This window comes from Ruditapes philippinarum, unplaced genomic scaffold, assembly GCF_026571515.1.
Source record: "Ruditapes philippinarum isolate M1 unplaced genomic scaffold, ASM2657151v2 ctg5431_1_1_1_1, whole genome shotgun sequence".
Taxonomy (NCBI): domain Eukaryota; kingdom Metazoa; phylum Mollusca; class Bivalvia; order Venerida; family Veneridae; genus Ruditapes; species Ruditapes philippinarum.
Window position 1 is genome coordinate 21422 of NW_026856310.1, and position 25931 is coordinate 47352.

Below are 25931 nucleotides of genomic sequence, written 5' to 3' on the forward strand. Positions count from 1 at the left end.
AGATGTTTCATGCTTAATATCTAAGCTCTAGCTATTTGGGTTTTTTAAAAGAAGATCTTCTAAGTTATATATATACAAATAAGAAAAATCAATGACCCCCATGGGGCGCGGCCAATTTTGACCCAAGGGCTTTTATTTGAACACTGACTAGACAATGTTTCATGCCAAATATTAATGCTTTAGCTCTTTTGTTTTCTTTTAAGATTTTTAAAGTTTTTTCTTTCGGTTACCATGGCAACCAGAGTTCTGCATTGAATTAAATTCTTTGAACAATTTTTAAAGTTGACTGCCAAAGAAACAATCCTGTGAAGTTTGGATGAAATTGGCTTAGCGATTTATGAGAAGATGTTGTTTAAAGTAAAAGTTTACGGATGGACGCCGGACAGACGCCGGACAAAAAGCGATCATAAATGCTCACCATATCACTTTGTGACAGTCAAGCTAAAGATATGTTGTATTGTCATTTCAACTTTTAATCATAAACCATTAACTCAATATACATTTTTTAAGTAGATAGCAATTTGACAAATTTTTAACAAAATATCATTCAACTTCGGTAAATTCTTTTCATACTAAGAAAGTTTTAAAATAAAATGAATAAATACATCAAATTTATTTTCATAAGTAAACATCAACAAAAATCTTTTATATATTCATATGGAGGTTATCAAAAATTCAAAATGTTTTGCCTCTTAAGATAAAAGAAAAACCAAACTTTCCATATTTTTCTTCCCTGTGTTAGGATCTCATTAATAATATCAGAGTTGTAAATAAAAACCCAAAACAAGGAAATATACAGTAACAACAAAACCAGCATTTAATAATAAAGATTGACATCAAGGAAGAAAAATAATGCTGTGTATTTTGTTTGTGAAGTGTGATCTCTTGAAAGCAAGGAAGTAAAAAAGTTTTTTTTTGAAGTTGAAAATTGTATACACAGTATAATTCTGTTCATGAGAAAAAATAAAAGGCTTGTTAACGAGCAATCTGCTGGGACTGGAAGAGATTAGCCTTTACCGCAAGTATAGGGCCAGGCCCGCTTGTACATTCCTACAGTTTGACCAGCCTCTATACTGTTAATAGTTCATTTTTTGTATAATTATGACATTAAAATCCATTTATTTCTTAATGGACTGATCTGAATCCAAAGCAGGGCAAATCCAGTACATAAATTCAGCTGGTTTCAATGGGCTCCACTGGGGTAAAAACGCCTAGAAACATAACATTGGAAATTCTTGCTTAGACCAAGAGATGTACTGAAAATGGTTACATATGCAAAAGAAAATGAAAATATATACTCAGAATTAAATTGAAAAAGTAAACTTGTGTATGATGTTTTAAGCTTGGGGTGAGTGAAAAGCCTTGCAACTGGGAAAACAGAGTGAGAAAATGATCTGAAATTTTGTACACTAGTTAGTAGTTCAGACCTACATTAAAAATTAATAGAACACATGAATCAGAAAAAAAATCAAGTCTCTAAATGTAAAAACAAACCTTTAATTGTTAATATCGTTATCATTTCACAAAACCACTATATTCACATTGTACCGGATAAACTATCATAGATGAAAAATCTATTTATTCCTTCATACATTAGTTCAAACATAGAAAAAGTGGCAAGAAGTTGTTTGTCTATATGAATCATTAACACACTATCACTGAACAAACAATACTTTCTAAAACATTACTTATTCGGTAAACAAAACAAAAACTTATAGAACATATGTCATTTTCAACTGTTGTCTAATTTAATTCTGACTGTAATCTTTCTGGTGCTACTTTTTTCAAACAATTTGTTTATCAATCATAAGCTATTCACTCCGTAGGCTGAAGAAAAAAAAGTACTTTGTTTGCTTGCCGTTTGGGTTTAACAGCTTTCTGGGTTGAACAGCTTACTGGGATATCACTGGCCATACTGCCACTAGCACTATAGTTACTAAGCCTCAAATACTGTAACAATTCCACAAAAACATTTGTATATACATTTGTATATATAACACTTTGATTTATCACAGATTATCACTTAGATTATTTAAATCCATGCCTCTCCTCTATATATATACTCCTATACATGTGCATATCAATGTCTAAAGTAATAATCCACCGCTGTAGAGAATACTGCAAAACCTGCAGCCCCAAATGCAGCCGCTTTTAATCCAGCTGAAATGCAAGAAAGAAAGTTTAAACTATTTTACACAAACACTATTTACATAAACTTAAAGTATAAATAAAAATTTATGTACATATTATTAATGTTTAAATAATACTGTGTTTTATATGAGTGTGTAATACTGTCAAATGTTTTTGTATATTAAATATTACTAATAACTTTTGATACAAAATAACTTTCAAACAATGTATCTTACATATAAAAATTAAATGCATACATTGAAATTACTAAATTGTTAGACAGTTTGTCAAGATATTATTATTTAATATTTTATCCTAATTAATGGATCAGACATTCTGTGTTAAAACTTGTTCACATAAATCTAACTAATATTCTTCATTTATATAAATGTTTCTATGTTTTGTATACATATTACGTAGTCAATAAACTCACAGATTTAACTAGAAATGTGTCCATAGGACACAGGTGCCCCCACACTCCACCAATTTGTCAATCTTATGTCTCTAGGTCAAATAATTTTTTTGGCTACATGTGCCCAAGTTGAAAACTAAAAATCTTTTATTAAGTAAAGGGCAAATACTACAAATACTGAATAAATCCACAAGAAAACCCCAAGGTGCATAATTACACATGCTGACCAACATTCTTGTAAACTTTCAGGCCTACAGGTCATACACTTTTCGGGTTACAGGCAACAAAAGTTAAATATTGTAAATTTTTACTAAGTCAAGGACAATAACTCTAAAAGTACTAAAAATATCCACATGAAAATACCCAGGTGCACAACTACACATGCTGAGCAACATTCCTGTAAGGTTTCATGACTATAGGTCAAATACTTTTTTAGTTGCGTGCGACACAAGTTGAAAATTGGAAATTTTTACTAATTAAGGGCAATAATTCTAAAAATACTAAATATATCCACACTAAAATACACAGGTGCACAACTTCACATGCTGAGCAACATTCTTGTAAGGTTTCATGACTCTAGGTCAAATATTTTTTGAGTTACGTGCAACACAAGTTGAAAATTGTAAATTTTTACTAAGTCAAGAGCAATAACTCTAAAAATACTAAAAATATCCACATGAAAATACCCAGGTGCAATTTAAACTATACATGCTCATCAACATTTCTGAAAGGTTCCATGACTCTAGGTCAATTACTTTTTAAGCTATGTGCGACACAAATAGGGAACGGATGGACGGATGGATGGACGGACGTACAAGGGTAAATCTAAATACCCCCCTATTGTGGGGGCACAAAAAAAACATTGCTGTTATAATATTTTAGTGAGGAGGGAACCTATATATTTCCATAAGTCATGATTATTTAAACCCCAAACTTCCTCACAAGTCACTCATGTTTATGACTTACATCACTGGAATTTCACAATTTATTTCATACATGTTTATGACTTAGTCACATTGAATGTCACAATTTATTTCATACATGTTAACTACATATGTGACATTAAATGTCACAACCTTAATCACACATGTACACTACAGGTCTCATTGAATGTCACACCGTATATCACACATGTTAACCACATGTCATGTTGAATGTCACAACTTAAATTACACATGTTTACTACCTGTCTCATTGAATGTCACAAATTTTTACTACAAATGTACATTTCACATTGAATGTCACAACTGGAATCACAAGTTTATTAAATATGACAATGAACACTTCATTATCATGACTTTTCAAAAGAGCTATTTAACAAAATGGGTGGATGAAGATAAGAAATTCTGATGCCTCCAGTCTAAGGGAAATTACTGTTTTTCTTTTATTTCATTTACAAATACTAAAACTTTATTCATCTATATGTGTTTGACTGCATGACTGCCAGTAAAATAAGCAAGTCAATTGTCTGTCTTGTTTATATTTGATTATGAAAGTGGAGTTATAATCAGAAATGCAAGAATTGTGTTTATGTAATAATATACAACGATTAAAGTGCTATACTCAAAAGACTGCACTTAGCAATCTTATAATTATTATTTCTCAATAATCTGGTTATGTGATATACATTATTTCTCCTAAAATTAACAATTATTGGTTCAAAACTGAAAGAAATTATTCATTTTTGTTTTTATTACAAGTAATATTTTGTGTACTATACTCAAAACAAGTTTTATTAATGTCCATTTTGTGAGATATCCATTTATTGAAAACACAATGAATGGGCTATCTTTTTTTTCGAATGATAGTATTAGTTCATATTTAATACAGGAAAGTTTCCATTATTAAATAGGTTTGATCAAGTCAAGTGTTGTATTATCTGTTTTTTTACACCAGTTTTCAACACATTTTGACATTTTTAGTCTTATCTACATGTAATCGGCTTGTCCACATAACCAATTTTACCTGGTTACTTTACCGGTAATAACCCTTTTCTCTGCAAATTGCAAAAGAGAGACCTCCAATCTCAAATGATTTCTGAATCAGCAATTAGAGACAAATGATCATTAGACTAAATGAGCCGTGCCATGACAAAACCAACGTAATGCATTTGCGACCAGCATAGATCCATACCAGCCTGCGCATCCGCGCAGTCTGATCAGGATTCATGCTGTTCGTTATCAGTTTTGCTACTTGTTATAGGGTTGATAAGCGAACAGCATGGATCCTTATCAGACTGTGGGGATGCGCAGGCTGGCCTGGGTCCATGCTGGTCGCAAACGCATAATGTTGGTTTTGTCATGACACGGCTTAAATGTCCGCAATCAAAAGTCACAGATGAATTTTTCACTGAGGATCAAACAAGCAGTCTTAATTCCCAGTTAAACATGAAAGATAGAAAGAGTTAAACGGTACCTCTCAAGCCTAGAGCACCGCCCACTATAGCTCCTGATATCGTACCATTTGACAAGGGACTTTTCCCACGATACTGGAAAAAAAAAACAAAGAAAATTTATCATTCTATATTATAGCATATTGATAATATACAAGGTCATTTTTTTGCTTTTACAATGTCTATTAAAATCATTCATTTATTTGTTTGTTTTGTTTGGTTTTACAGTGAAAGAAATTCGGATTTAAATCCACTAGGCTGGTCGGACTACTAGATTGGAATATTCACTAACCCAAAAGACATTTCACTAGCACGATTCATTTGTTCAAAACAGTTGTTTATATTGCCTCTGAAAATACAGTAGCCTGGTCAGGCTTGTTACTGACAAAAGTTGGTAGCCTGAGGAGAAATTTAGTGGTCAGGGGCTATCAGACTCATGCTAATTTCAAACACTGTTTTATAGTGCACTAACATAAATTAAGCATCTATTTGTTTGATTTACATGTATTTGGTTTTATAGTTCACAAATTAGTTAACATAGTACTGAAACAGAAAAGATGATTTTGGATATATACAAGGTCATTTTGCTTTTACAATGCCTATGAAAATAATTCAAAACATGTAAAAAGACCTTTTTGTTTGTTTGATTTTATGGTGTACCAATACCAATTACCAATATGGTGTTACAAACTAAGAGATGCATAGACTCCAGTAACACAAACCCATTTAGTCTGACTCCTCTTGCAATCATGCAGGGATAAACCCTGGCTGCATTTCTGATGCCTAAACCCTTAGAGGCAACTCCTCAGTCACAAGGGTGAAAAAGATCCATAAAGGTTACAATTAATACATTGTACTGAAAAGAAACTTAACAATATGGTCGTTCATTACAGTATCACACATACAATCTTTGTGACATTGAAATAACTGACTAACCAAATTAACACTGTTTTCTTAACCTGCTGGAGAGAGACATGATTAATTAGCCAAGCAGTTTGACAAAGCCCTATAATTTAAAGTGACATAACTTTTAATATGGATATCCTTATAATTGTTAACAGACAATTCTAAGATTGCTTGCGTCTATACTAGTGGTAATGCTAAGATTTCCTTTTCTGTTCCAGCATAGTAAGGTCTGAATTATAACAAGTCAGCAAGTGCATTTGTACTGATGAGTAAAAGACATTCACTCTTACAGTTTCAAGAATGCATTCAGTGCCAGCAAACATAAATCCAATAGTTCCAAAGTTTCTTCCATATGATGAGCATCTCACTTTCATTTCTTTCAATACCGCACGAGTTGATGGTGTCTGATCTGGTGTCGTAGTCGTGTAAGTTGACATCGGGTCCATACCCACCGTGAATAAACCAATTGCACCACCCAGAGCAAAGCCTGTCATTAAAAAAAACATATTTGTAATATATAGAATGATATTATTTTTTTGAACTAGTTCAAAAATTTTAGTAATGAACTTACACCAATTTAATATTTTATTTATCGCACAAAAAATAAAGACTGTTTAAAGTGATAAAGAAAGATTTTTCAATGACGCGCCTTTAGTATAACACTAACATTTAGCGAGTCTTATCACTACAATCATATAATGCAAATGAAGCCTCATCAAAATATTAAATGTACAGCCATGCAATACCATTTTTACCGAGTTGCTAAATCATGGGTATGTTATAAACAATATTGTCATAACAAACAAATTGGTAACAACACCGTATATTTTGTATCAATTAACCTTTATTGCCTTAATCACCATCATGAGGTGTTTAAAGCATGTGACACCGACTGTTACTTATTCAGAACATGCAAGGATAGAAAATTCCACTTGTCCGCCCGTAATTTATTTACGAATAGAGATAGATGCAGGAGAGTACAAAATGGTAGAATGCTCGTCCTGCCAAAGCAGAAATTTGCCAATGCAATAGGAAGCTAGAATTCCCATAATCAGTTTGTTTACTTTTAACGATGGAAAAACTGAAACAAAGCTTGTGTTTTAGGTTATGTATAAATTGCGCACTTTACAAATTGCTTAAAGGATATGGGTGTAACTTGAACGTGCCCGACAATGCTCTATAAAGTGCGCGATTTATACATAACCTCAAACACAATCTTTGTTTCCTGTTTTGGTTTGTAAAATTTGTGTAAACAAACTTATTATGAAAATTTCTATTGGTCAATTGCATTGGCAGGGTTCTATTGCATCAGTGAGATTCATTTTGAAAATTGTGCCCAAAAAAGAGGACGAGTAGCATACCATGCAGGACAAGTAGAAATTTGAAGCCACTCATCATGCTGCTCGAGCTGTTCTATGAAAATGTTTCAATCCCTGAACATGTCGACCCCCAACTTTTTTTGTCTTTTTGTGTTTTCAACAGAAAAGGTGTGATTTTCAATATATTTCTGCTGAAGGGACCCAACATCAGGTTTGAGAGATCCGAGGTAGAACAATATATACTATATAGGAATTTTACCAGGACTTGGCAGTGTGCTTGAGCTATAGAAGGTATTCAAGAAATCCGGGTCTGAGGCCATCCTTAAAAAAATGTTTGTTTGCAGTAACCCGACCCAGAATTTTCAAGGTAGGTAGTTGGGTCGATTTTTTTTTTTGAACTGTTCTCCCAAATAAGCATGGAATTTTAAAATGCTGGACAATATATGCTTTGATAATCTGGTAACAATTAATAAATTGATAACTGAATTCTAATGTAATAAGACCTACATTTTATTTCTTCTATTAACGTTTAAAAGAACGAAAACAAAGCACAAGGCATAATTTTCCGATTCAAAAAAAAAATTCATCCAGACCATGAAAAAAAATTTTGAGTAGGGGCAATTTTTGTGAGTCGATCGCGTTACTGCAAATGAACATTTTTTTAAGGATGGCCTGAGTGAACGAAGTTTAACTGTATACCCTTTTTTCTTTCTTTTTCTAAAAAGTGTCAGTCCACAAGAAAGCATGATATATTGCTGTGCAGAGAAAATAAATACTGCCTACCAGTTTTATTCAAAAACTCTTTTTGGCTTGCTCTGTTAACCGTTAAACACTACCTTATTGAATGTTGGTTAAAGAAAGTTTGAATATCGTTCGTTGTTATCTCCAAATGGCGAGAAAAAAAGAGCATTTAGTTGCAGTTGAATAACATCAATGTAAATAGTTTTAATTATTTATTCCATGCGCTGAATTAACAAAAAATGATTTAATAATTCATCTTTCATATAAATAAAACAACAAACATAAGCAGAAAAACAATGTCGGTATAATTAACTTAGACTATTTATTATTAATCATAAATAATATGAAATTAGGCAAAGCTTATGAATGGGGAAGTCGTTAAAAAATCCTTTTATTTCCGTTTTAAAGGTATCATGCACCGCTTCCATTTTCACTTGGAACACTCAACGATTATTATTTATCCGAAAAGTTGCGACTGTTCTGTTATGATTATTCATTCCATGTGCTTAGATTTAATTTATATAATTAATCTGTCATACAAATAAAACAACAAATCATATTTATTATTTAATCATAAATATAACTTTGCATAACCATATACTTAGAATGTACTTTGTATAATGGGTCATGAAACTTTGACACTTTTATCATGATGACAACACTCAGCATGCCCATTCACGCACTACAGTGCGTAATTCATGCACAAAATTCTAGATGCAAGCATAAAACTTGTAAGCAGGGGGTACATGAACGCAAAGTAAAATCGTCAGAATGAATGTTTGGGATAGCCTAATATGCATATCAACTATCAAAGTATTTTGAGTTCACCAATGATCAGAAAAAAGTTAGTCACTTGATTTTTTATCAACTACCTTCAATTGTGAGCTTTAGGTATGTCATATGAAATGAAAAAATAAACATTTGAGATTTTGAAATAAATTAACATAATTTTGGAGTTACAAAATTTTGGTAATAACAAGTAATAATCGTATGGACTAAATAGAAAAACAGTTTTTGTAATGGCTGTTATATTGCTACCTTAAGTGATGAGATTGTGTCTGTGTTATTGGGTAGTAATACTTAGTGAAACAACTGTTCATTAATATCATGTTGACTAAAATGTTCTTACAAACAAAAACATGTTTAAACTTATGTGTACTCCCAGATTTTGAAATGTACCCCTAATTTTCAATGACAAGGGGAACATGTAACCCTACATTTAAAATTGAGTGGGCATGCTGAACACATACATAAATAAAATTTCCTTCATAATAATATTCTGTTGTTTTTTTTCTCTTTTCTTTTTTTGACAAAACAGACGGAGCACCTTATAAACATACAAGGACAAATGAGGGTTGTTGGTTCAAGAACCTTCATTTGTAATTCTTCAAATGTAAAATCCAGTTGTTTGCATGTGTGTTCCACCCGTTTGATCTCATTGTTGATGTACTTCAAGCGTAAATACCAGCTTACAATGTACATGTCATGACGGTCTCATCTTTCGGACCTGTGTGATTTCTTACTTTTGGGCTTTAAAACATTAACTAGCGGTTAATTGGGGATCTGTAAATAGTAAATTGTAATAGAAAAATATATTGTGCATTGATTCCATGCAAAAATCCGACGATATTACCGCCCGGTGAAAAATTTTAACACAGATAACCGGCATACCCATAATTTTCGTACCTGAATGTTGCATACCTTGTCTATAATAATATAACAGTGAAAAAAAAAATTTTTTTTAATTTTTTTTTTTTAATATACAGTGAACTCGACAGTTCCGGGTCAGTAACGAAATTACCGAAGCGTGACTCTTTGAAACGAAAGTTGAGAGAAACTAAACTGCTTTAATTGTGCAACAAATATTTCCTCCTTACTATGATATAATTCAACAATTCTAATAATTTGGTAAACTTATTTTTCAGAGTATTCATCTGCCCGCTGTATATTTGACAGTTTCGGGTCGCACTTGCTATTTCCGGGTCACGTGATAAAATGTTTATATTTGTCTTCGGGGGGCATCTCAAACGATGTAATATTCAACAAAACAGCTGTCATAATAACAACACTTTTATTGAGCATTTTTTGTTCAATATAAAAATAAAATGTAAATGAAAGAGGTAGAATATATCACAGGCAAAGAAAGAACAAAAATCACCTGCAATTACTTATTGCACATTAAAACATAAAATATTGCATATAAAAACATGGAAAGAAAAAATAGACTGTAAGACATGTATTAAACCATGAGTGAAAAAATGAAAAATCACAGTGAGTTAACATGGAATTAGTAATATCTAGGGTCACAATATGTTGTACATTAAATCACTGTCTACATACAAAGGCTGCTACTTATAGATCACCAACATTTCAGAGCACTCTTTAACTGAAGTATTTATTTCTCTTAACCGAGAGATAACCACATTAATGTTTTGTTTTGCAGATATAAAATATGTTGCAGGAATAACCACTCCCCCTCCTTCTTCATTTTGTGAAGGCCATGGTGGGAAACTAGGTATTGGTTCTCCTGTTGCCTCGGCAAATATATTACCACCTTCATCTAATACAGAACGAAACAACCCTGCCAAAGACCTAGGAACATGCCCTACAGGCAGATCAGCAATATCAAATAATTTCAAAAAACGTTTAGCATCTGTTACCATTGAGTGCATATTTTCATTGAACTGGTCTAATGGTGGTACCCACACCAAACAAGCATTAATGTCTTTAATATTTGTGTATTCTCTATGTAATAGAAAGAGCATCGACACAATATAAAACCCCACAAAAAATTAACCAATGTTGAATGAACTAGAATCTGAATAGGATATTTCCATCGCTATCCCTTTCTCTGTCGTCATAATATGTAAACCCCGGACAAAATGAACCAATCAATGGGCATGCTCTGGAGTGAGGGTAACTAATACCTGCACTCCAGTTAACGCACTGTGCATGTATATGTATACGATTTAACTCTGTCACATTTTCAACAGAAAGGTCCCCAAACTATGATACAACAATTAACTCTTTAGCGCATTGGAGGTACTGTATATGGTGGCCGAATCTTGTAAGCATGGTACCACTTGATAACTGATTTCTGTATCTCAATGACTGAAATATCTTGTCTATCATCATCATTACTGATACAAACACTCTCTGAACATCTTGTCTGTTGATTGTGTTCAACCGAATCGTTAATGGGCTGAAATAAAAAAGTAATACAGTGCTATACTATTTTTTCTACTAAGAGCTGTCACAATCATTTTACAAATGCTGCACTTTGCATCATCGAAGTTATAACTATATTATTTTTTATAATCAAATTAAAGTAAATACACAGCTGAGATAAAGAGTAACATGCTGACAGATGGACAAGCTAGTGTAAGTATACTCAGAGTGCAACTACTTTATTTCCAATTACAGAACATACAGAATATATATTATAATCTTGTGAAAAACTTTATCTCACTTAAGATATATGTTTTAAAACAAATATTAACATCTTCAGTGTACAATCAGGACACTGGAATGGTTCATCTTCTCCAACAGGGTCTGCAATGTGAACAACAGGTATGTTCCGTTTTCTCTTCGGAGCCATATTCCTAAAAAAATATCAATTTAATATTTATTTAAACAGTAAATATAAAATGAAACCAGACCCCCCCCCCAAAGAAATTCAAACAAACAACATCAATAAGTAAAACCCTACAAAAATCACTTGAAAAACACACACAAAAATACATTTTGTTATCTGAGTACTGTAACAATATCAAAAACATACAACTTTTCAAGACTCTGGTTGAAACCATTGTAACAGTTCTATAAAGGGGGCACCATCCACATTTAAAGCATATCAAAATATATGTAAACACAAGTTTAAATGGATCAGTATCAAGGATTTACCTTAGATATATCAATTTATACATTTAATTACTCTTAAAAAGTTACCAAAATCGTTTTTGAAAGACATTCCTAATTTTGAGAATTTCCCTCTGTCTGACCCGAAATTGGCATATGTAAACTAGGTCATATTGTCTGCTAGTTTTTCATAAAGACGTTTGACAAAAGCGATGAAAGTTTTTAATCTTGTTCAGTGGTAAATAATCTTCAAATAATTGTGCAAAACATACCTGTATTACTTAAATTATTGATACAAATAACAGTTTTTGCGGTGGCATGTAAACAAATAATATCTGCTTTCACTTTAGTGGGAAATGATGCAGTCAAGCGTTTCGTGATTGCGACATCCATTCTTCAAATGACAACATCCGAAATCAACGTGAAAGTAGCTAAGTTATTAGTCAATATGACTCAGTGTTGCATCTAGGCCGCGCGATTGCGCGATTTGCGCATTTTTTATGCAGATCGCGCATTTTATTGAAGTCAGTGCGCGCCAAGTCGCGCATCTGACAATCTTTTCAACTTAATTCAGTTTATCTTCATCGTATCTTTAACGCTTCAGCCATGTTTGTTTTCACTCGTGGTTATGACTAAAATACGTACTAAATCGCATGTAGCAGCCGACTAAGTCATCTCGCGTGTGTTTTGTAGTATTCGTCAATATTTTATTTTTTTACTTCCGTTTTTGAGCGGACGATAGCTGTCAAAAATGCCTGAATGTAAAATAAATGAACTCTATTCGGTATGTCATATTGTAAGGTCAATGTATGTCCCCCACATCTTTTTCAAATCCCCCACATTTTTCAATTGAGTGGGGGACAATCCCCCATAATTTTGAAATTCTAGATGCAACACTGTATGACTTGATTATAAAATTAATGAACAAGAGCCACCGCCGGGCGGGGGCAACGCTCGACTTTTTACTTTTTCTAAACGCAAACATAGAAAGGTTTGAACATATATTAACGTTTCCTTTTTATAAATTTAGTTTGTCTGTCTTGTCACATTAGTTTTCTTTATATATTTTGTATATATATGAATAGAAACATTAAGCATATTTCTAAAAATAGCAACAGTACGCAATTTCTTAAAATAGCAACATGACGCAATTTCTCAATATAGAAAAAATGACGCAATTTCTAAAAATACAAAAAATGACATAATTTCTAAAAATAAAAAAGTGATGCAATTTCTAAAAATAGCAACAATGATGCAATTTCTAAAAATAGAAAAATTGACGCAATTTCTAAAAATAGAAAAAATGAAGCAATTTCTAAAAAAAGAAAAAAATGACGCAATTTCTAGATATACTAAAATAGAAATTATGACGCAATATCTAAAAATAGAAATTATGACGCAATTTCTAAAAGTAGAAAAAATGACGCAATTTCTAAAAATAGCACCAATGACGCAATTTCTAAAAATAGAAATTATGACGCAATTTCTAAAAATAGAAATTATGACGCAATTTCTAAAAAATGACGCAATTTCTAAAAATAGCACCAATGACGCAATTTCTAAAAATAGAAAAAATGACGCAATTTCTAAAAATAGAAATTATGACGCAATTTCTAAAAATAGAAAAAATGACGCAATTTCTAAAAATAGCACCAATGACGCAATTTCTAAAAATAGAAATTATGACGCAATTTCTAAAAATAGAAAAAATGACGCAATTTCTAAAAATAGCAACAATGACGCAATTTCTAAAAATAGAAAAATTGACGCAATTTCTAAAAATAGAAAAAATGAAGCAATTTCTAAAAAAAGAAAAAAATGACGCAATTTCTAGATATACTAAAATAGAAATTATGACGCAATATCTAAAAATAGAAATTATGACGCAATTTCTAAAAGTAGAAAAAATGACGCAATTTCTAAAAATAGCACCAATGACGCAATTTCTAAAAATAGAAATTATGACGCAATTTCTAAAAATAGAAATTATGACGCAATTTCTAAAAAATGACGCAATTTCTAAAAATAGCACCAATGACGCAATTTCTAAAAATAGAAAAAATGACGCAATTTCTAAAAATAGAAATTATGACGCAATTTCTAAAAATAGAAAAAATGACGCAATTTCTAAAAATAGCACCAATGACGCAATTTCTAAAAATAGAAATTATGACGCAATTTCTAAAAATAGAAAAAATGACGCAATTTCTAAAAATAGAAAAAATGACAATTATGACGCAATTTCTAAAAAAAGAAATTATGACACAATTTCTAAAAATAGAAAAAATGATGCAATCTCTAAAAATACTAAAAATAGAAATTATGACGCAATATCTAAAAATAGAAATAAATGATGCAATTTCTAAAAATAGAAATTATGATGCAATTTCTAAAAATAGAAAAAATGATGCAATCTCTAAAAATAGAAACAATGACGCATTTCTATAAAAAAAAACCAAAAAAACAATGACCCAATTTCTCTAAATAGAAACAATGACGCAATTCTATAAATAGAAACAATGACGCAATTCTATAAATAGAAACAATGACACAATTTTAGTTATTGTTGTTGTTGTTGTAAATATATATATATAGACACACACACACCAATAAATATTTAAATATGGTCATTTACTGCACAAATCTGAGAAAATTCAGTAATTTAACCTTCAAGGTCAAGGTCATTTAAGAGCCCAAGCAAAGTTGGGTTTGATAAACAACAAGGTCTGGTCCTTAAGAATGTTCTCTAATAATATGAAGTTGATCCCTTCAATAATAGCAAAGTTACAGTCAGTGACCGCCAAAACAATGAAAATTTCAATAATTTGACCTTCAAAGACAATGTCATTAATGTGTGAAGGTCAAGGTCTTCCGGTATATCTTTAACAGTAATCTTTGAAGATTATTATGTTCAAGTTTCAGGACAATCCATTCAAAAATAACAAACTTACAGCCAATAAAAGCCAAAAAAATGAAAATTTCAATAATTTGACCTTCAAAGTCAAGGTCATTTATGAGTGAAGGTCAAGGTCTGGCTGGTTATTTTTAAGGGATATCCTTAAAGATTATTATGTTCAAGTTTGAAGACAATCCATTCAAAAATAACAAAGTTACAGCCAATAACAGCATGAACAAGCAAAAATTGGACTTTTAACCTTGAAGGTCAAGGTCATTTATGGATGAAGGTCAAGGTTAGTGTGGTCTACTGAAAGGTCTTGTCCCAAGGGTTGTTGTGGCCAAGTATGAAGACAATACACAAAGAAATAAAAAAGTTATGATCCAGGTACAAGTTTTCGGACGGCAACGGCAACGGCAACGGCAACGCCGACCTGACTGTAGCAATACCTCTATTTTTTTTTCAAAAAAAAAAGTCGAGCTAAAAACTAAATCATTTCCAAATAATAAACATATTTTTCTGAATGTGACCCGGAATTGTCGACGACCCGGAACTGTCGAGTTCACTGTATTGATATTTTATTGTATAAATAACAAGGTCAAACACATTTTAGGTCAAATCAATGCCACTAGCACCTGTGTGGCTAGCCGGTTCCTAAGAATAATTGTTGAGGTGTTTTGATAGAAAAAGAAACCTGAGCATAAAATACAAAACAACACATTAAAAAGGAAAAATAAAAATGAACAGACTTCTTTTTTATCTGACTGGGAAAGTCCTCATGATCATCCATAGGCTTTACCTTCTTTCAAAATATCAGTAAGAACTTGTTAGATCTCTTAAGGATTTCATAAATCATTTATCAATATAAGTTTTATTATAACTGTAAACTAAAATGCAGACAATTACCCAGCACACCGCTTGCAACAGCTTTAAATGCACAACTTTCGAAAGCAGCGGAGATCATTTGCTCCTGCTTGCTTCGAGCAGCTGACCCATACGCTGACGGTAGGAAAACATTAGTCTTTAACTTTTTCTCGCCTATCACATGGTTTAAAATAAGATTAAAAGTTTCAAGATCAGACGTTTGTGGTGTCAATAATGTGTCTTTAGTAACAGCCTCCGGTGGCTGTCTCATGGGCGCCGCCATCGGAAGTGATGTAAGTGAGCAATAACTAACCCAAAGTTAAATATTTACAGAAAAAACGATCTCACTAAAAAGCGTCCCGAAAAAAAAGAGATTTTTTTCTAAATTTAAACAATCAGATGGGTTAAACTTATTGTTTATAAGGTATATTATTATTTATCACAGATATGTAAACTCTATATTTATCTCCATGTATGTATTAAGGTATTTATGATAGAAAATATCTTAATTGACATTTTTTCTATTTACTGTACAGTACAGTATATCAATAAAACTAACTTACCTTCGAGTCCAATTCACTTGCTCAAAAACCACCCTGCTGTATATAAATTGTGTATTACAATATGGGTATCTTATATGGTTAAAACTTAAAACTAAGATTATTTTGCCAATTTATATACATTAATTAAGTTTAATGAATTAGTTCTGTAAGTAACATTAGGCGAGAAAGCAAATTTTCGTACAAAAAAATATCAATTTCAAGCCCAAAACCTAACGTTTATCAACGCCTATGCTTATCTTTTTATTCTATTTTTGCAAAAACATAGACCACAGTTACAAAAAAAGGATATACATATATATAAAATAACAGTTTAACAAATTGAAATATCATTTCGTAAAAGAAATAAATCAAATAAATTAAGTTAATGACTGAAATCAGATAAGGCATTGGTTAGAATTATTAAAAAATCACAGTTCAGATTATGACTAGGCCTACAACAAGTCAGAGACTTAATACTTAGCACAGAATATAGTTTAAGTTTACTGATAGATATGATACATAAAATCTACAATGTATATAGTTTAACATGAATTTTAAGATATAATATGGGGGATATACAGGTAAAGTATACCCTTAAAAATATTCAATACAATGTTTTTTTAGAGTGATCTATGGTTACAATTAAGGATGGCCCAATAAGCTGGTGTGCTTATTTCCAATGGAGTCCTGTTAATCAAATAGATGGAAACAAGATGAAACCAGAGAGACATCCCTTTCTCAAATAAAAAATAGATAATGAGATAAACTACGAATTAATCTTAGCATTTCTAGGTAGGTTTCATAATAGATTCAGTAGATGCAAGTAAAAAAAATACTCAATGGATATCAGTATCTTAACACGTATATGCTAGATTATCGCTGTAGTTTTGCATTATCACAGAAAAAAAAAGCCGCAGGAAAAACATGAGATGACTAAAAACTGATATGACTAAGCCTCGATATGTTGCCACTCAGTAATATATTAAACAATCACTTTGATGTTGTGCAGCCCAAATTGAAGCAAGGTGGCTTTTAACAGAAGTTTTATATAAAGTTGGACATTTTACATTATCTGTCAAACTATTCCAATCTTTAATACCATTATAGAAAAAAGTGCCATTGCATGTCTTATTACAATGAGGAATTGAAAAATTTAACTCATTTTATCTAGTGTTGTATTTGTGTATAATCCGAACAAAGTTTGTCTTCATATAAGTTAGACACTTATAAAAAAAAACCTCATGCATATAATTGAGTCTTAGTTGTTTTACTCTATTTTCAATATTTAACATCTGTAAAATCAGAAGGAGTTAAACTAGTTCTTGGATGGTTATCGTTTATAAACCTTAAATGACTTTATTTTGAGCTACTTGCAGTTTCTTTTTCAGACTATAATAGGCGTAGGCCTATTTCAGGTCGCATATTGATCAAGGTAGCGTCCAGGAGCGTCTAGAAGGTGATTCTTTATCAAAGCAAAGATAATATCTAAATAAATTGTAATTTATTTATTTTTTGCACGTGAAAGTAACATAAACAAGTGCATTTTTTATCCACAGAATATTATTTTACCGCACGAAAACTGACGTTTTACTGTGGGATTTCATGTCGCGTTAACAAAGCGTTCCGAAGCGTCTGGACGTATTATGTCACTTCAAACATCGATAAAGTTAAAATAAATCATTGTCCATTTAGATAGTTTGTTTGTCTAAATGATATAATTCAGGAAGACAGGTTTTCTCTATATACAAACTATTATTTAATATCCAGAAGACAATTAAGTACGTACGTGCGTAAGTTCATGTCACATTTTCATATTATAAAATGAGGAAGCGTCCGGAAGGTGTTGTTTTAATCTAAACAAAGATAATATTGAAATAAATTGTGATTGACTTTTATACTTGTATGTGTAAGTAACATTAACAAGGAAAAAAGCAACCACAACATATCATTTTACAGCACGAAAACTGACAATAAAATTCTTCACAAAAACTTAAAAGTATGTAAATTTATAATTATCCTTCTCGACATAGATTTATATTAAATAATTATTATAATCTGTATAATAAAAGTCTCTGAATGTAGGTAATCCTTTCATTGATGCAATAATCTTGTTCACATCAAAATAGTAAGTGTTTGTCTTTATCCTCGAGGCCAGACCTCTATGTATATATATTATTATAATTGTCACATATGCTGTATAATGGATTCCACATTAGCATCTGGAATATTATCAAAAAAGCGTGAGCATTAATTAGGATAATTAAATAATAATTAGGATAATAAGTAAGTGATTATAAATCTTCTCAAAGAAATAATCATTTACTTTCCCATTTTAATTTACTTCCATAGATTTTGTCAAAATCTGTATGATTACGTCTGTTTCTTGATTAAAAAAATCTTAAAATTACTTCTTTTCCAGAATATAAGGAACTTTCTTTAAATGTATTTAATAATTAAAGGAATAATAGGGATGGTCAACTTGGTCAACATAAACATGTCAGAGTAACGGTGTCATTTGTTAAGTCAGTAAAAAGCTAAATTAGCATTATATTGTCCTATAGCTCACGTCCATGTATAGAAAAGGTATTTAAATGGACACAAGTCATTATAAAAGAGTCATCATAATGTACAATAATTCCTGAAAAGTACACACGTCATTATGATTTGACTGTCTTTTATTGGTAAAACAATGTATCGATTGGGTCATTCCCCTGTGATCTGTAGTAAGCGATTTCGATTTTTTTATTTCACTGTTAAATCCAATAGAAACAAAGAACACGGGGTGGAACCCCATATACGGATCTCAAAAATGAGCATCGGTAAAAGTATAGGTGAATTTACGCTGCTCCAGATGTGAAGCATATCATCAGATGTGACAGGGAAATTAGGCACATCGCAGAGTAAGTTTTCAACTTTTTAAACAGTTATGTAAAATTCAAACCTTATTTTAAGAAAATTGAAATGTAATTCTACCCTCCTGACTCCTCTACATTGCCCATTTTTGTACTGAAATTCTTGGAGTCTTCATCAAGATATTCTTTCAGCCGTGGCTAAAACACGCAATGCATATGAAGAAAATGTCACTAAACGGACTCAGAATACAAAATCACACCATAGACCGACGCTTCACATTCGAACAAATCCTGATTTAAACATTAATTGAGCTTTGGCTACAAATGAAACAGTCGTTGCTCATAAATGCATATGAGCTCTATATGTGTTTAAGAGATCCATAAGTGACTTTACCGTGCATGTAATACGACAACAGCAACCTAGATATAGATCCCATTTATAAAGTAATCTACACTTTATTCTTTTCTGTATCATTCTGTGATAAAAAATATGCGCATTGCATGTTTCGGCCACACCAGAACCCACGACAGAAAGAATATCTCAATGAAGGCTGCATAGAATTCCAGTACAAAAATGGGTTGGTTATATAGAGTAGAACCACATTTCGATTTTCTTAAAAAAGGTTTGAATGGTATGTAACTGTTTAAAAAGTAAAAAAACTTACCCTGCTATTGACCAAATTTCACTGTCGCACCTGGTGTTATGCTTCACATCGGGAGCAGCTGAAATTCTTTTTAATGATGCTCATTTTTGAAATCCATATGGGGGTATGGGGAAATGCTTGAACTTTCAAGAAACATAGGCGAATATCAGGTTCCTTAGTCAGGAAATGGACGTTATATCTCTGTGATCTTCTACTTCATATATTTATATGTAATATGAATGAAAGTTTTAACTAACAAATTCGTTTTATCAAATTATTCAATACTTATATCACAAACAACGCAGTGGACGTGAAAAGAACGTAGGAGTCGTGCAATTCAATAGCCAAAACGAACACAACAGTAAGTAAACGAACCAAACGGATATTCTGGAAGTTAGCAGATTTGATTTTTGAAAACATTTATGTCGCCTCAGTGTTTCATTCCCGAAATCGAAGTTAAATGTTGAAATGCCTGGATAATTTTATATCTGCTTCTTTAAGTATCACACATGTATTTGGAACTATTAGGTCGGCAAATGTTTCCGGTATAAATGTTCAAACACAAGTTGTTTTGCGTCATTGTTGTAATTGATATCGATGAAACTTCCTTAAGTTTCAATATGGTAGCCCTGAGCAAACAAGAACTTTATTAAGATTTAAATGTTAAATGTGAGTGCTCATTTCCAAACTTAGGTTTCAATTTACCACAACATTAATACCGTACATGTGCAAACATGTTACCTCAGAGCTCTCATTATTACAGACCTTTTTTGCAAGGTGTCATCTGGCGCGTACATGCCAACATTAACATGATGTTTAAAGGTAGAACTTACGTTTAACTGTCATTGGTGGGATATTTGTTAAGTGGTTTGTTATTCCTTCTAAAGCTGAGCTATATGTATAAGAAAACTATGTAAAGAGATTTGTTTTCTTTCCAATTGATTTAGAAAAAATTCACTGTCGAGTCTATACACAAATATACATGGAAAGTTTATCATTAATATCGCTATAAAATGGAATTAATGGTTCAAATCTTCGAATTAACGAACATTTATATTTTGCACTAATCCGATTAGCGACATATGCACAATTAAGATTACACATTTCATTACGTACAAACAAAGTATTGTTTAGATGAAGGAGGCACAGTCTCTTATTACGGTAAAAACACATTTCTAATATTTCATATTAAATAATCATTATTAAGAATAATTTTAAAAAGTTTTACTGGGTTTCAATTTTACTGGATGTTGTATTTTTTTAACGCTTGTTTGTCTGTTTAAAATAAATCTTGGGCATCTTCAAACGTTAACGTTTTATTAGTAGGAGTATGTATCTAAAAACCGCTAAGTTAATCATTTTATCACATACCCGTGTCGCTTTTACGACCCTGTTAAAAGTATTTATTGCACAACTTCACGTCATTCGCTTTATACCAACATAGCATTTAGGCGCGTCATTAACAAAACAATATTTTTTACTTTTAATAATTATGATGTTGGTTATGTGCTAACTATAGCATATTATATTCGTGTACATTCATTACTGAATTTATTGAATTCGATGAATAAAAAATATTATTTTATACAACTCGTTCCGTAATTTAAGTATTGAATCTACACTAAATTAGTATTCTCTATCATGTATATATATGCGTTTTTTCGTCATCAAAATTGGAAATTAAAAATGATTACATTATATACTTTTATATATGCATTATATACAGTCGATTATATTAAGATGAAAATGTTTCAGGAAACTTTTTGATTTGTTTTATGGTAAGTAATTCTTGCGACAAGATTATATCTTCTCGCAGGTACACCGAAGAAAATGTCTACAGTAACAATTTTCATGAATTTTTCAGATCAAGATGTCAATACGAAAAACAATCATGTTCACTGTAATCGTTGCGTATTTCTATATACAAGTTTGTCATGGATATCGTAAGTAATTTAGACTGTTTTTCATGTTATAAAAGAAGGAAATTGACACGGGTAACATGTTAATTACATTGATGCTTAAATATGAAACAAAGCATACAAACTGATTTACATATAAACCTTCGCATCATGCGTGGATGCATCGTGTCAACAGCAACTATGCCTACAGATGATAAAAAACATACACACAGAAAAATGCATACACTATTTTAACAGCAATGATGCAGATGCATAAATTTGAAAACAGACTGGCATTCACCAATGAAATAGATACGATACGATGACTAAAGAGATGAAGAATAAACATACAAACAATTACTCATGTATTAACGGTGTCAACAGCAACGATGCCTAAAGTTGAATTAAAAAATACAGACTGATGCACGCATACCCTGTGACAACAAAAAGATATCCCAAAGTTAAAGAAAAACAGACTGAAGCATGATAAAAGTTGAAAAACAATCATGCGGACGGTAGCATGCATAAATTGTGCCAATAACAACTGGAAGTAAGAAAGATACGTATGGCTAAATAATACTGGTGAATGTGGTTTTGTCGAAAACGTGCATCATGGGCATTATGACATGATATGACATGCCGTTGATACGAATATGAAGTCTATCGGAAAAAAATGACATAAGTTTGGTGACACATTGTTAATTCAGATCTAACATATAGCACACGAGACAGACAATGGTGCCACGTACGTTCGTTCTTCATGTTCTAAGTTTGTCATAATTCAACTGTTATTTTTGGGGGAATCGAAAATGCATAACATTAACTTACATGCACTTTGGTCGTCAATAAGCGGTATTGGTATTTGTCACAAACACTCGGCACATCCTCTCTTTCTTGGTCATTACGTTCATGTTTCTTTTTGTTTACATTCGTGTTTCTTTTTGTTGTTGTTGATCAGCTAGTTCTAGGCTTAGCATCATTCTTTCAATAAATTCACAGTAATTTCAATTTTCTTTTACTCCAGCTATACCGCTTTTTATGCTATTAAACGAAACGAACGATGGGCAATATTAAGACTCCTTGGTATATAAATATATTGATTTCCAGAATTTAGAGAAATCCTACTTCAGAAAAGATAATCTTGTAAATCTTGATCGAAAATATTTTTGAATGATTTACACTACACCATCTGATAATGCTGGTACCCCGTTTCTTTATACTGTCTTTTCCGATTTTTCAGACTCGTGCAAAGATTTAAAGCAAGGTAACCCAAACCTTTTAAGTGGCGAATATACCTTTTATAATGGCGAAGGGCAAACTTACAAAGCATTCTGTGAATTCTACGACAAGTATGGCTATATGTTTATCTCGAGAGAAGCTACTGTGGCCATCAAACCAACCCTAATAGATTACAATACAACCGAAGTTCTTGTCAAACACCAGAGAACTACCGGCAAACAATACGACACCATTATGAACCAAATATCAGCAAAATCTTCTGTGCCTCTTAGTATCCAATATAACAGTTATGTTGACTATACACGTCCACACAACTATGAAACAATGCAACCTTATCTATACTTGGGCTTTCTACCCAGAGGTGTTGCCAAAGCAAAAAATGTTCAAGGCTACAAGGCAAATGGTCAGGATTACACGTTTAAAAATTGCGACAGAAGACCTCACAGTTATATAGCCTTCTTTTTCAACCCCGACCATAAAGACCCTACAAACTATCAGTTAACGTGTTGTTACTCGGATCTTATGCACCATTGGCTAGATACTGGAAAGAAGGCTTCGACATATCTCAACCAATGCTATTTCTTTCAAATAGAAATACACATGGGAGGATGTGGCGGATATGCTGTCAATGGCTTTAATACTATGGAACCTGTATGTGGAGCTGCGTTGGGAATGAGATTTGGTAAGTTTTTTGTTTGTTTGTTTGTTGTGGGTTTTACGTCACACCGACACAGAAGTACATATAGGTCATGTGGCGACGTTCCAGCTTTAGTAGTGGAGGAAGACCTTAGGTGACCTTTTGTACATTATGTCAGACAAAGACGGACACCTAAGTATAACCACCGACGTTAAGTTGGATACCTTCCTCACATGAAAAAAAAATCAAAGGTCCTTGTCGGAATTCGAACCCACATCGGTGAGTTGCAAGCAGTTTGAAGTCAACGACCTTTACCACGCGGACACGGACGCCCCAATACTTTGGTAAGTAAACGCTTCTAATAAAATGAAAAATCAAGGAAGGTTAGTAAAATAAAATGAAATTTAACTTTCTGCTTACTTCCTCAGGAAGTTCGAATTCCTTTATTAATACATTTAATACAATTTAACCCGAAAAATGATCAAAATGTGGTGATGTACACAAAATGTATATGTTTATTATTGTGATCCAAGTGTGAAAATGTCCTATTATGATGGACATTGACTGAGTCGTAGTCATAAAAATTTTAAACCAAAATATTTGTCGTAATTTATGTAAACATATGTTAAACCGAAGAAATCTAGCACCTGATGGTTCTGATATTGCTGCAATATTGTTTTCTTTTTCAGACATCTGATGAACACCATATCTATTCTACATTATTTGTCTCTATTAAACTAACTTTTAAAAAATGTATTGATTGATGTCACATTTGAACTTTAATGGGAAACGAAAAGATCAATGAATGTAATACTAAGTGTTGTTTTTCTTATTTCCTCGTCAGACACACAAGGAGCAATACTGCATGTCATCATCACCATCATCGTCGTCGTCGTTGTTGTTGTTGTTGTCGTTGCAATCATTATTACTATTATCATCATCAACGTTGTCAGGATTAACTTCATCATCTTCATCGTCGTCATTTTCGTCGTCGTCGTATCATCATCAGCGTCATAGTCATTAAAACCAAATATGTCGTTTAAACTCACTGCTACTGTTATTATGACAACGTAGTCATAGACGCTAAAAATCTTGCCGAGTTAAACTTCAGGTCAGATAGCAAAGTTATTTATTCCTTTGCACACCCCAGTAAGATGTCCGTTTTCAAGAGTCTCAGTGCTTTTGAAGGAAAGGACATTTTGAAATAATGCTAGTTGAATGTTCAGTGCTATAAAAGGAAAATGGTATTTCTAAAGTATATACTTTCTTTTACGTTTACCGTAGTCTTGAGACTCCATACGTCAGAACAACTTATCACCTACTAAGATAAATATGTTATAAACATGTTTGAGTATATACAGAGCCTGCATATACAAAATAAAAAAATATACACTGCACGAAATATTCTACACGAACCGTTGTATGACAAAACATTCTATGTATGACATTCTTCACTGCACAATATTTGAAAAAATACTTGCTGCAAAGGCTACATAACGAATGACAAATTGTACTACAAAGAACATGTTGGACAATACTAGTATTTGCTATGCGATAAACCAAACAATGCTTGACAAAACATACCATACATGTATACAAAACATAAACTAAAGAAAAATTAAATGTTTGGCAAAATATACCCTAGTAAATCATGCACCAGTAATTATATGAAATACATTATCTCTCCATATTTGGAGGTAACCCTAGTATTAATTTAAGCCTTCTATATTTATGACAACAAGTGTTGACCAAGTTACCATACCAGAAGCAAACATACTGATTCCTGGAATAATTATGATGGTGACCGATAATTGAGTTTCCTAAACACAACAATTGCAGGCCTCTTGTCCATCATTTATTCAGGTAACCGTTGACAGAATTACCATACTAAAATTTCCCAGATTGAAACACAGTCTAGCCCCAACAGATTTATAGTTATAAATAATGACAACAAATGAGGTTTAAATTCTCATACAAGCTCAATCATTAAATCAAACCTTAACCAGGTGCATTGCTAAAACTACAACTGTATTGATGAGATGGATTACAAACTTTGAGAGGACCCATAAAGTAGTTTTTCTTTACTTAAGTAATTGAGTAGATACCATTGAAAAACTGATCTATGAAACAATACATGAAAATGTATGGTATAATCAATGTATAACAAAATGAATCAAACTAGAATGCATGACATATGTAGTATACAGAGCAATGTATTACAAACTGTTTTATACAGAACAGTGTCTAAAAACAAAGCATCACAATATGTACTACAAGTACAAATGTTCCTGCAATGCAGCAATTGAGAAGCTCCACGCAAAAAAAATGCGCTCATTACAGATACTTTAGCAAATCATTCCTACGCACAGGTCATGTTGTATTCTGTTATAATTCTTAAAAGAATGGCTACAGTATACAATTTATTGTATGTATATTGTTTTAATTGTAAATGTATGCATAGATCAAACTATGATAAAATGATAAAGTATATTCGGATTAAGTACTCTTGTACATTTTTCAAATGTTTTGTAAATCATTTTTGCATCATTATGCTTATCGTATACATGCACTGTCCATAAGAGAGGGTCCAGATATAAAATA

At 32.0% G+C, this 25931-nt stretch overlaps 2 protein-coding genes and 1 long non-coding RNA gene across 3 annotated transcripts; 1 reads left to right on the top strand and 2 right to left on the bottom strand.

The window, feature by feature from the left end:
* Positions 1–1235: 1235 nt before the first annotated feature.
* LOC132746183 (mitochondrial import inner membrane translocase subunit Tim22-like) lies at positions 1236–15814 on the bottom strand. The gene is made up of 4 exons (XM_060735261.1): positions 15561–15814; positions 6131–6327; positions 4958–5030; positions 1236–2160 (listed from the first exon to the last, which is right to left on the bottom strand). The coding sequence occupies exons 1-4, from the start codon at positions 15799–15801 to the stop codon at positions 2081–2083; spliced, it is 591 nt and encodes a 196-aa protein (XP_060591244.1). The 5' UTR covers positions 15802–15814; the 3' UTR covers positions 1236–2080.
* On the bottom strand, positions 9679–12145 carry LOC132746184 (uncharacterized). The gene is made up of 3 exons (XR_009627953.1): positions 12031–12145; positions 11401–11502; positions 9679–11102 (listed from the first exon to the last, which is right to left on the bottom strand). It is a non-coding gene; the product is annotated as an uncharacterized LOC132746184 (long non-coding RNA).
* Positions 15815–20665: 4851 nt separating the features above from the next.
* On the top strand, positions 20666–24132 carry LOC132746179 (uncharacterized). The gene is made up of 4 exons (XM_060735257.1): positions 20666–20717; positions 21421–21499; positions 22695–23375; positions 24020–24132. Exons 1-4 carry the CDS (start codon positions 20691–20693, stop codon positions 24025–24027), a joined length of 795 nt encoding a protein of 264 aa, XP_060591240.1. The 5' UTR covers positions 20666–20690; the 3' UTR covers positions 24028–24132.
* Positions 24133–25931: the final 1799 nt, after the last annotated feature.

Excerpts from the sequence above, each read along its gene's own strand:
- LOC132746183 (XM_060735261.1), bottom strand. The coding sequence starts at position 15,801 with ATGGCGGCGCCCATGAGACAGCCACCGGAGGCTGTTACTAAAGACACA. Across the intron at positions 6,328-15,560 it reads TGTTGCAAGCGGTGTGCTGG|GCTTTGCTCTGGGTGGTGCA; the intron begins GTAATTGTCTGC and ends TTTTAATGACAG. Across the intron at positions 2,161-4,957 it reads CGGTGCTCTAGGCTTGAGAG|CTGGATTAAAAGCGGCTGCA; the intron begins GTACCGTTTAAC and ends CTTGCATTTCAG.
- LOC132746179 (XM_060735257.1), top strand. The coding sequence starts at position 20,691 with ATGAAGGAGGCACAGTCTCTTATTACG. Across the intron at positions 20,718-21,420 it reads AGGCACAGTCTCTTATTACG|ATCAAGATGTCAATACGAAA; the intron begins GTAAAAACACAT and ends TGAATTTTTCAG. Across the intron at positions 21,500-22,694 it reads ACAAGTTTGTCATGGATATC|ACTCGTGCAAAGATTTAAAG; the intron begins GTAAGTAATTTA and ends CCGATTTTTCAG.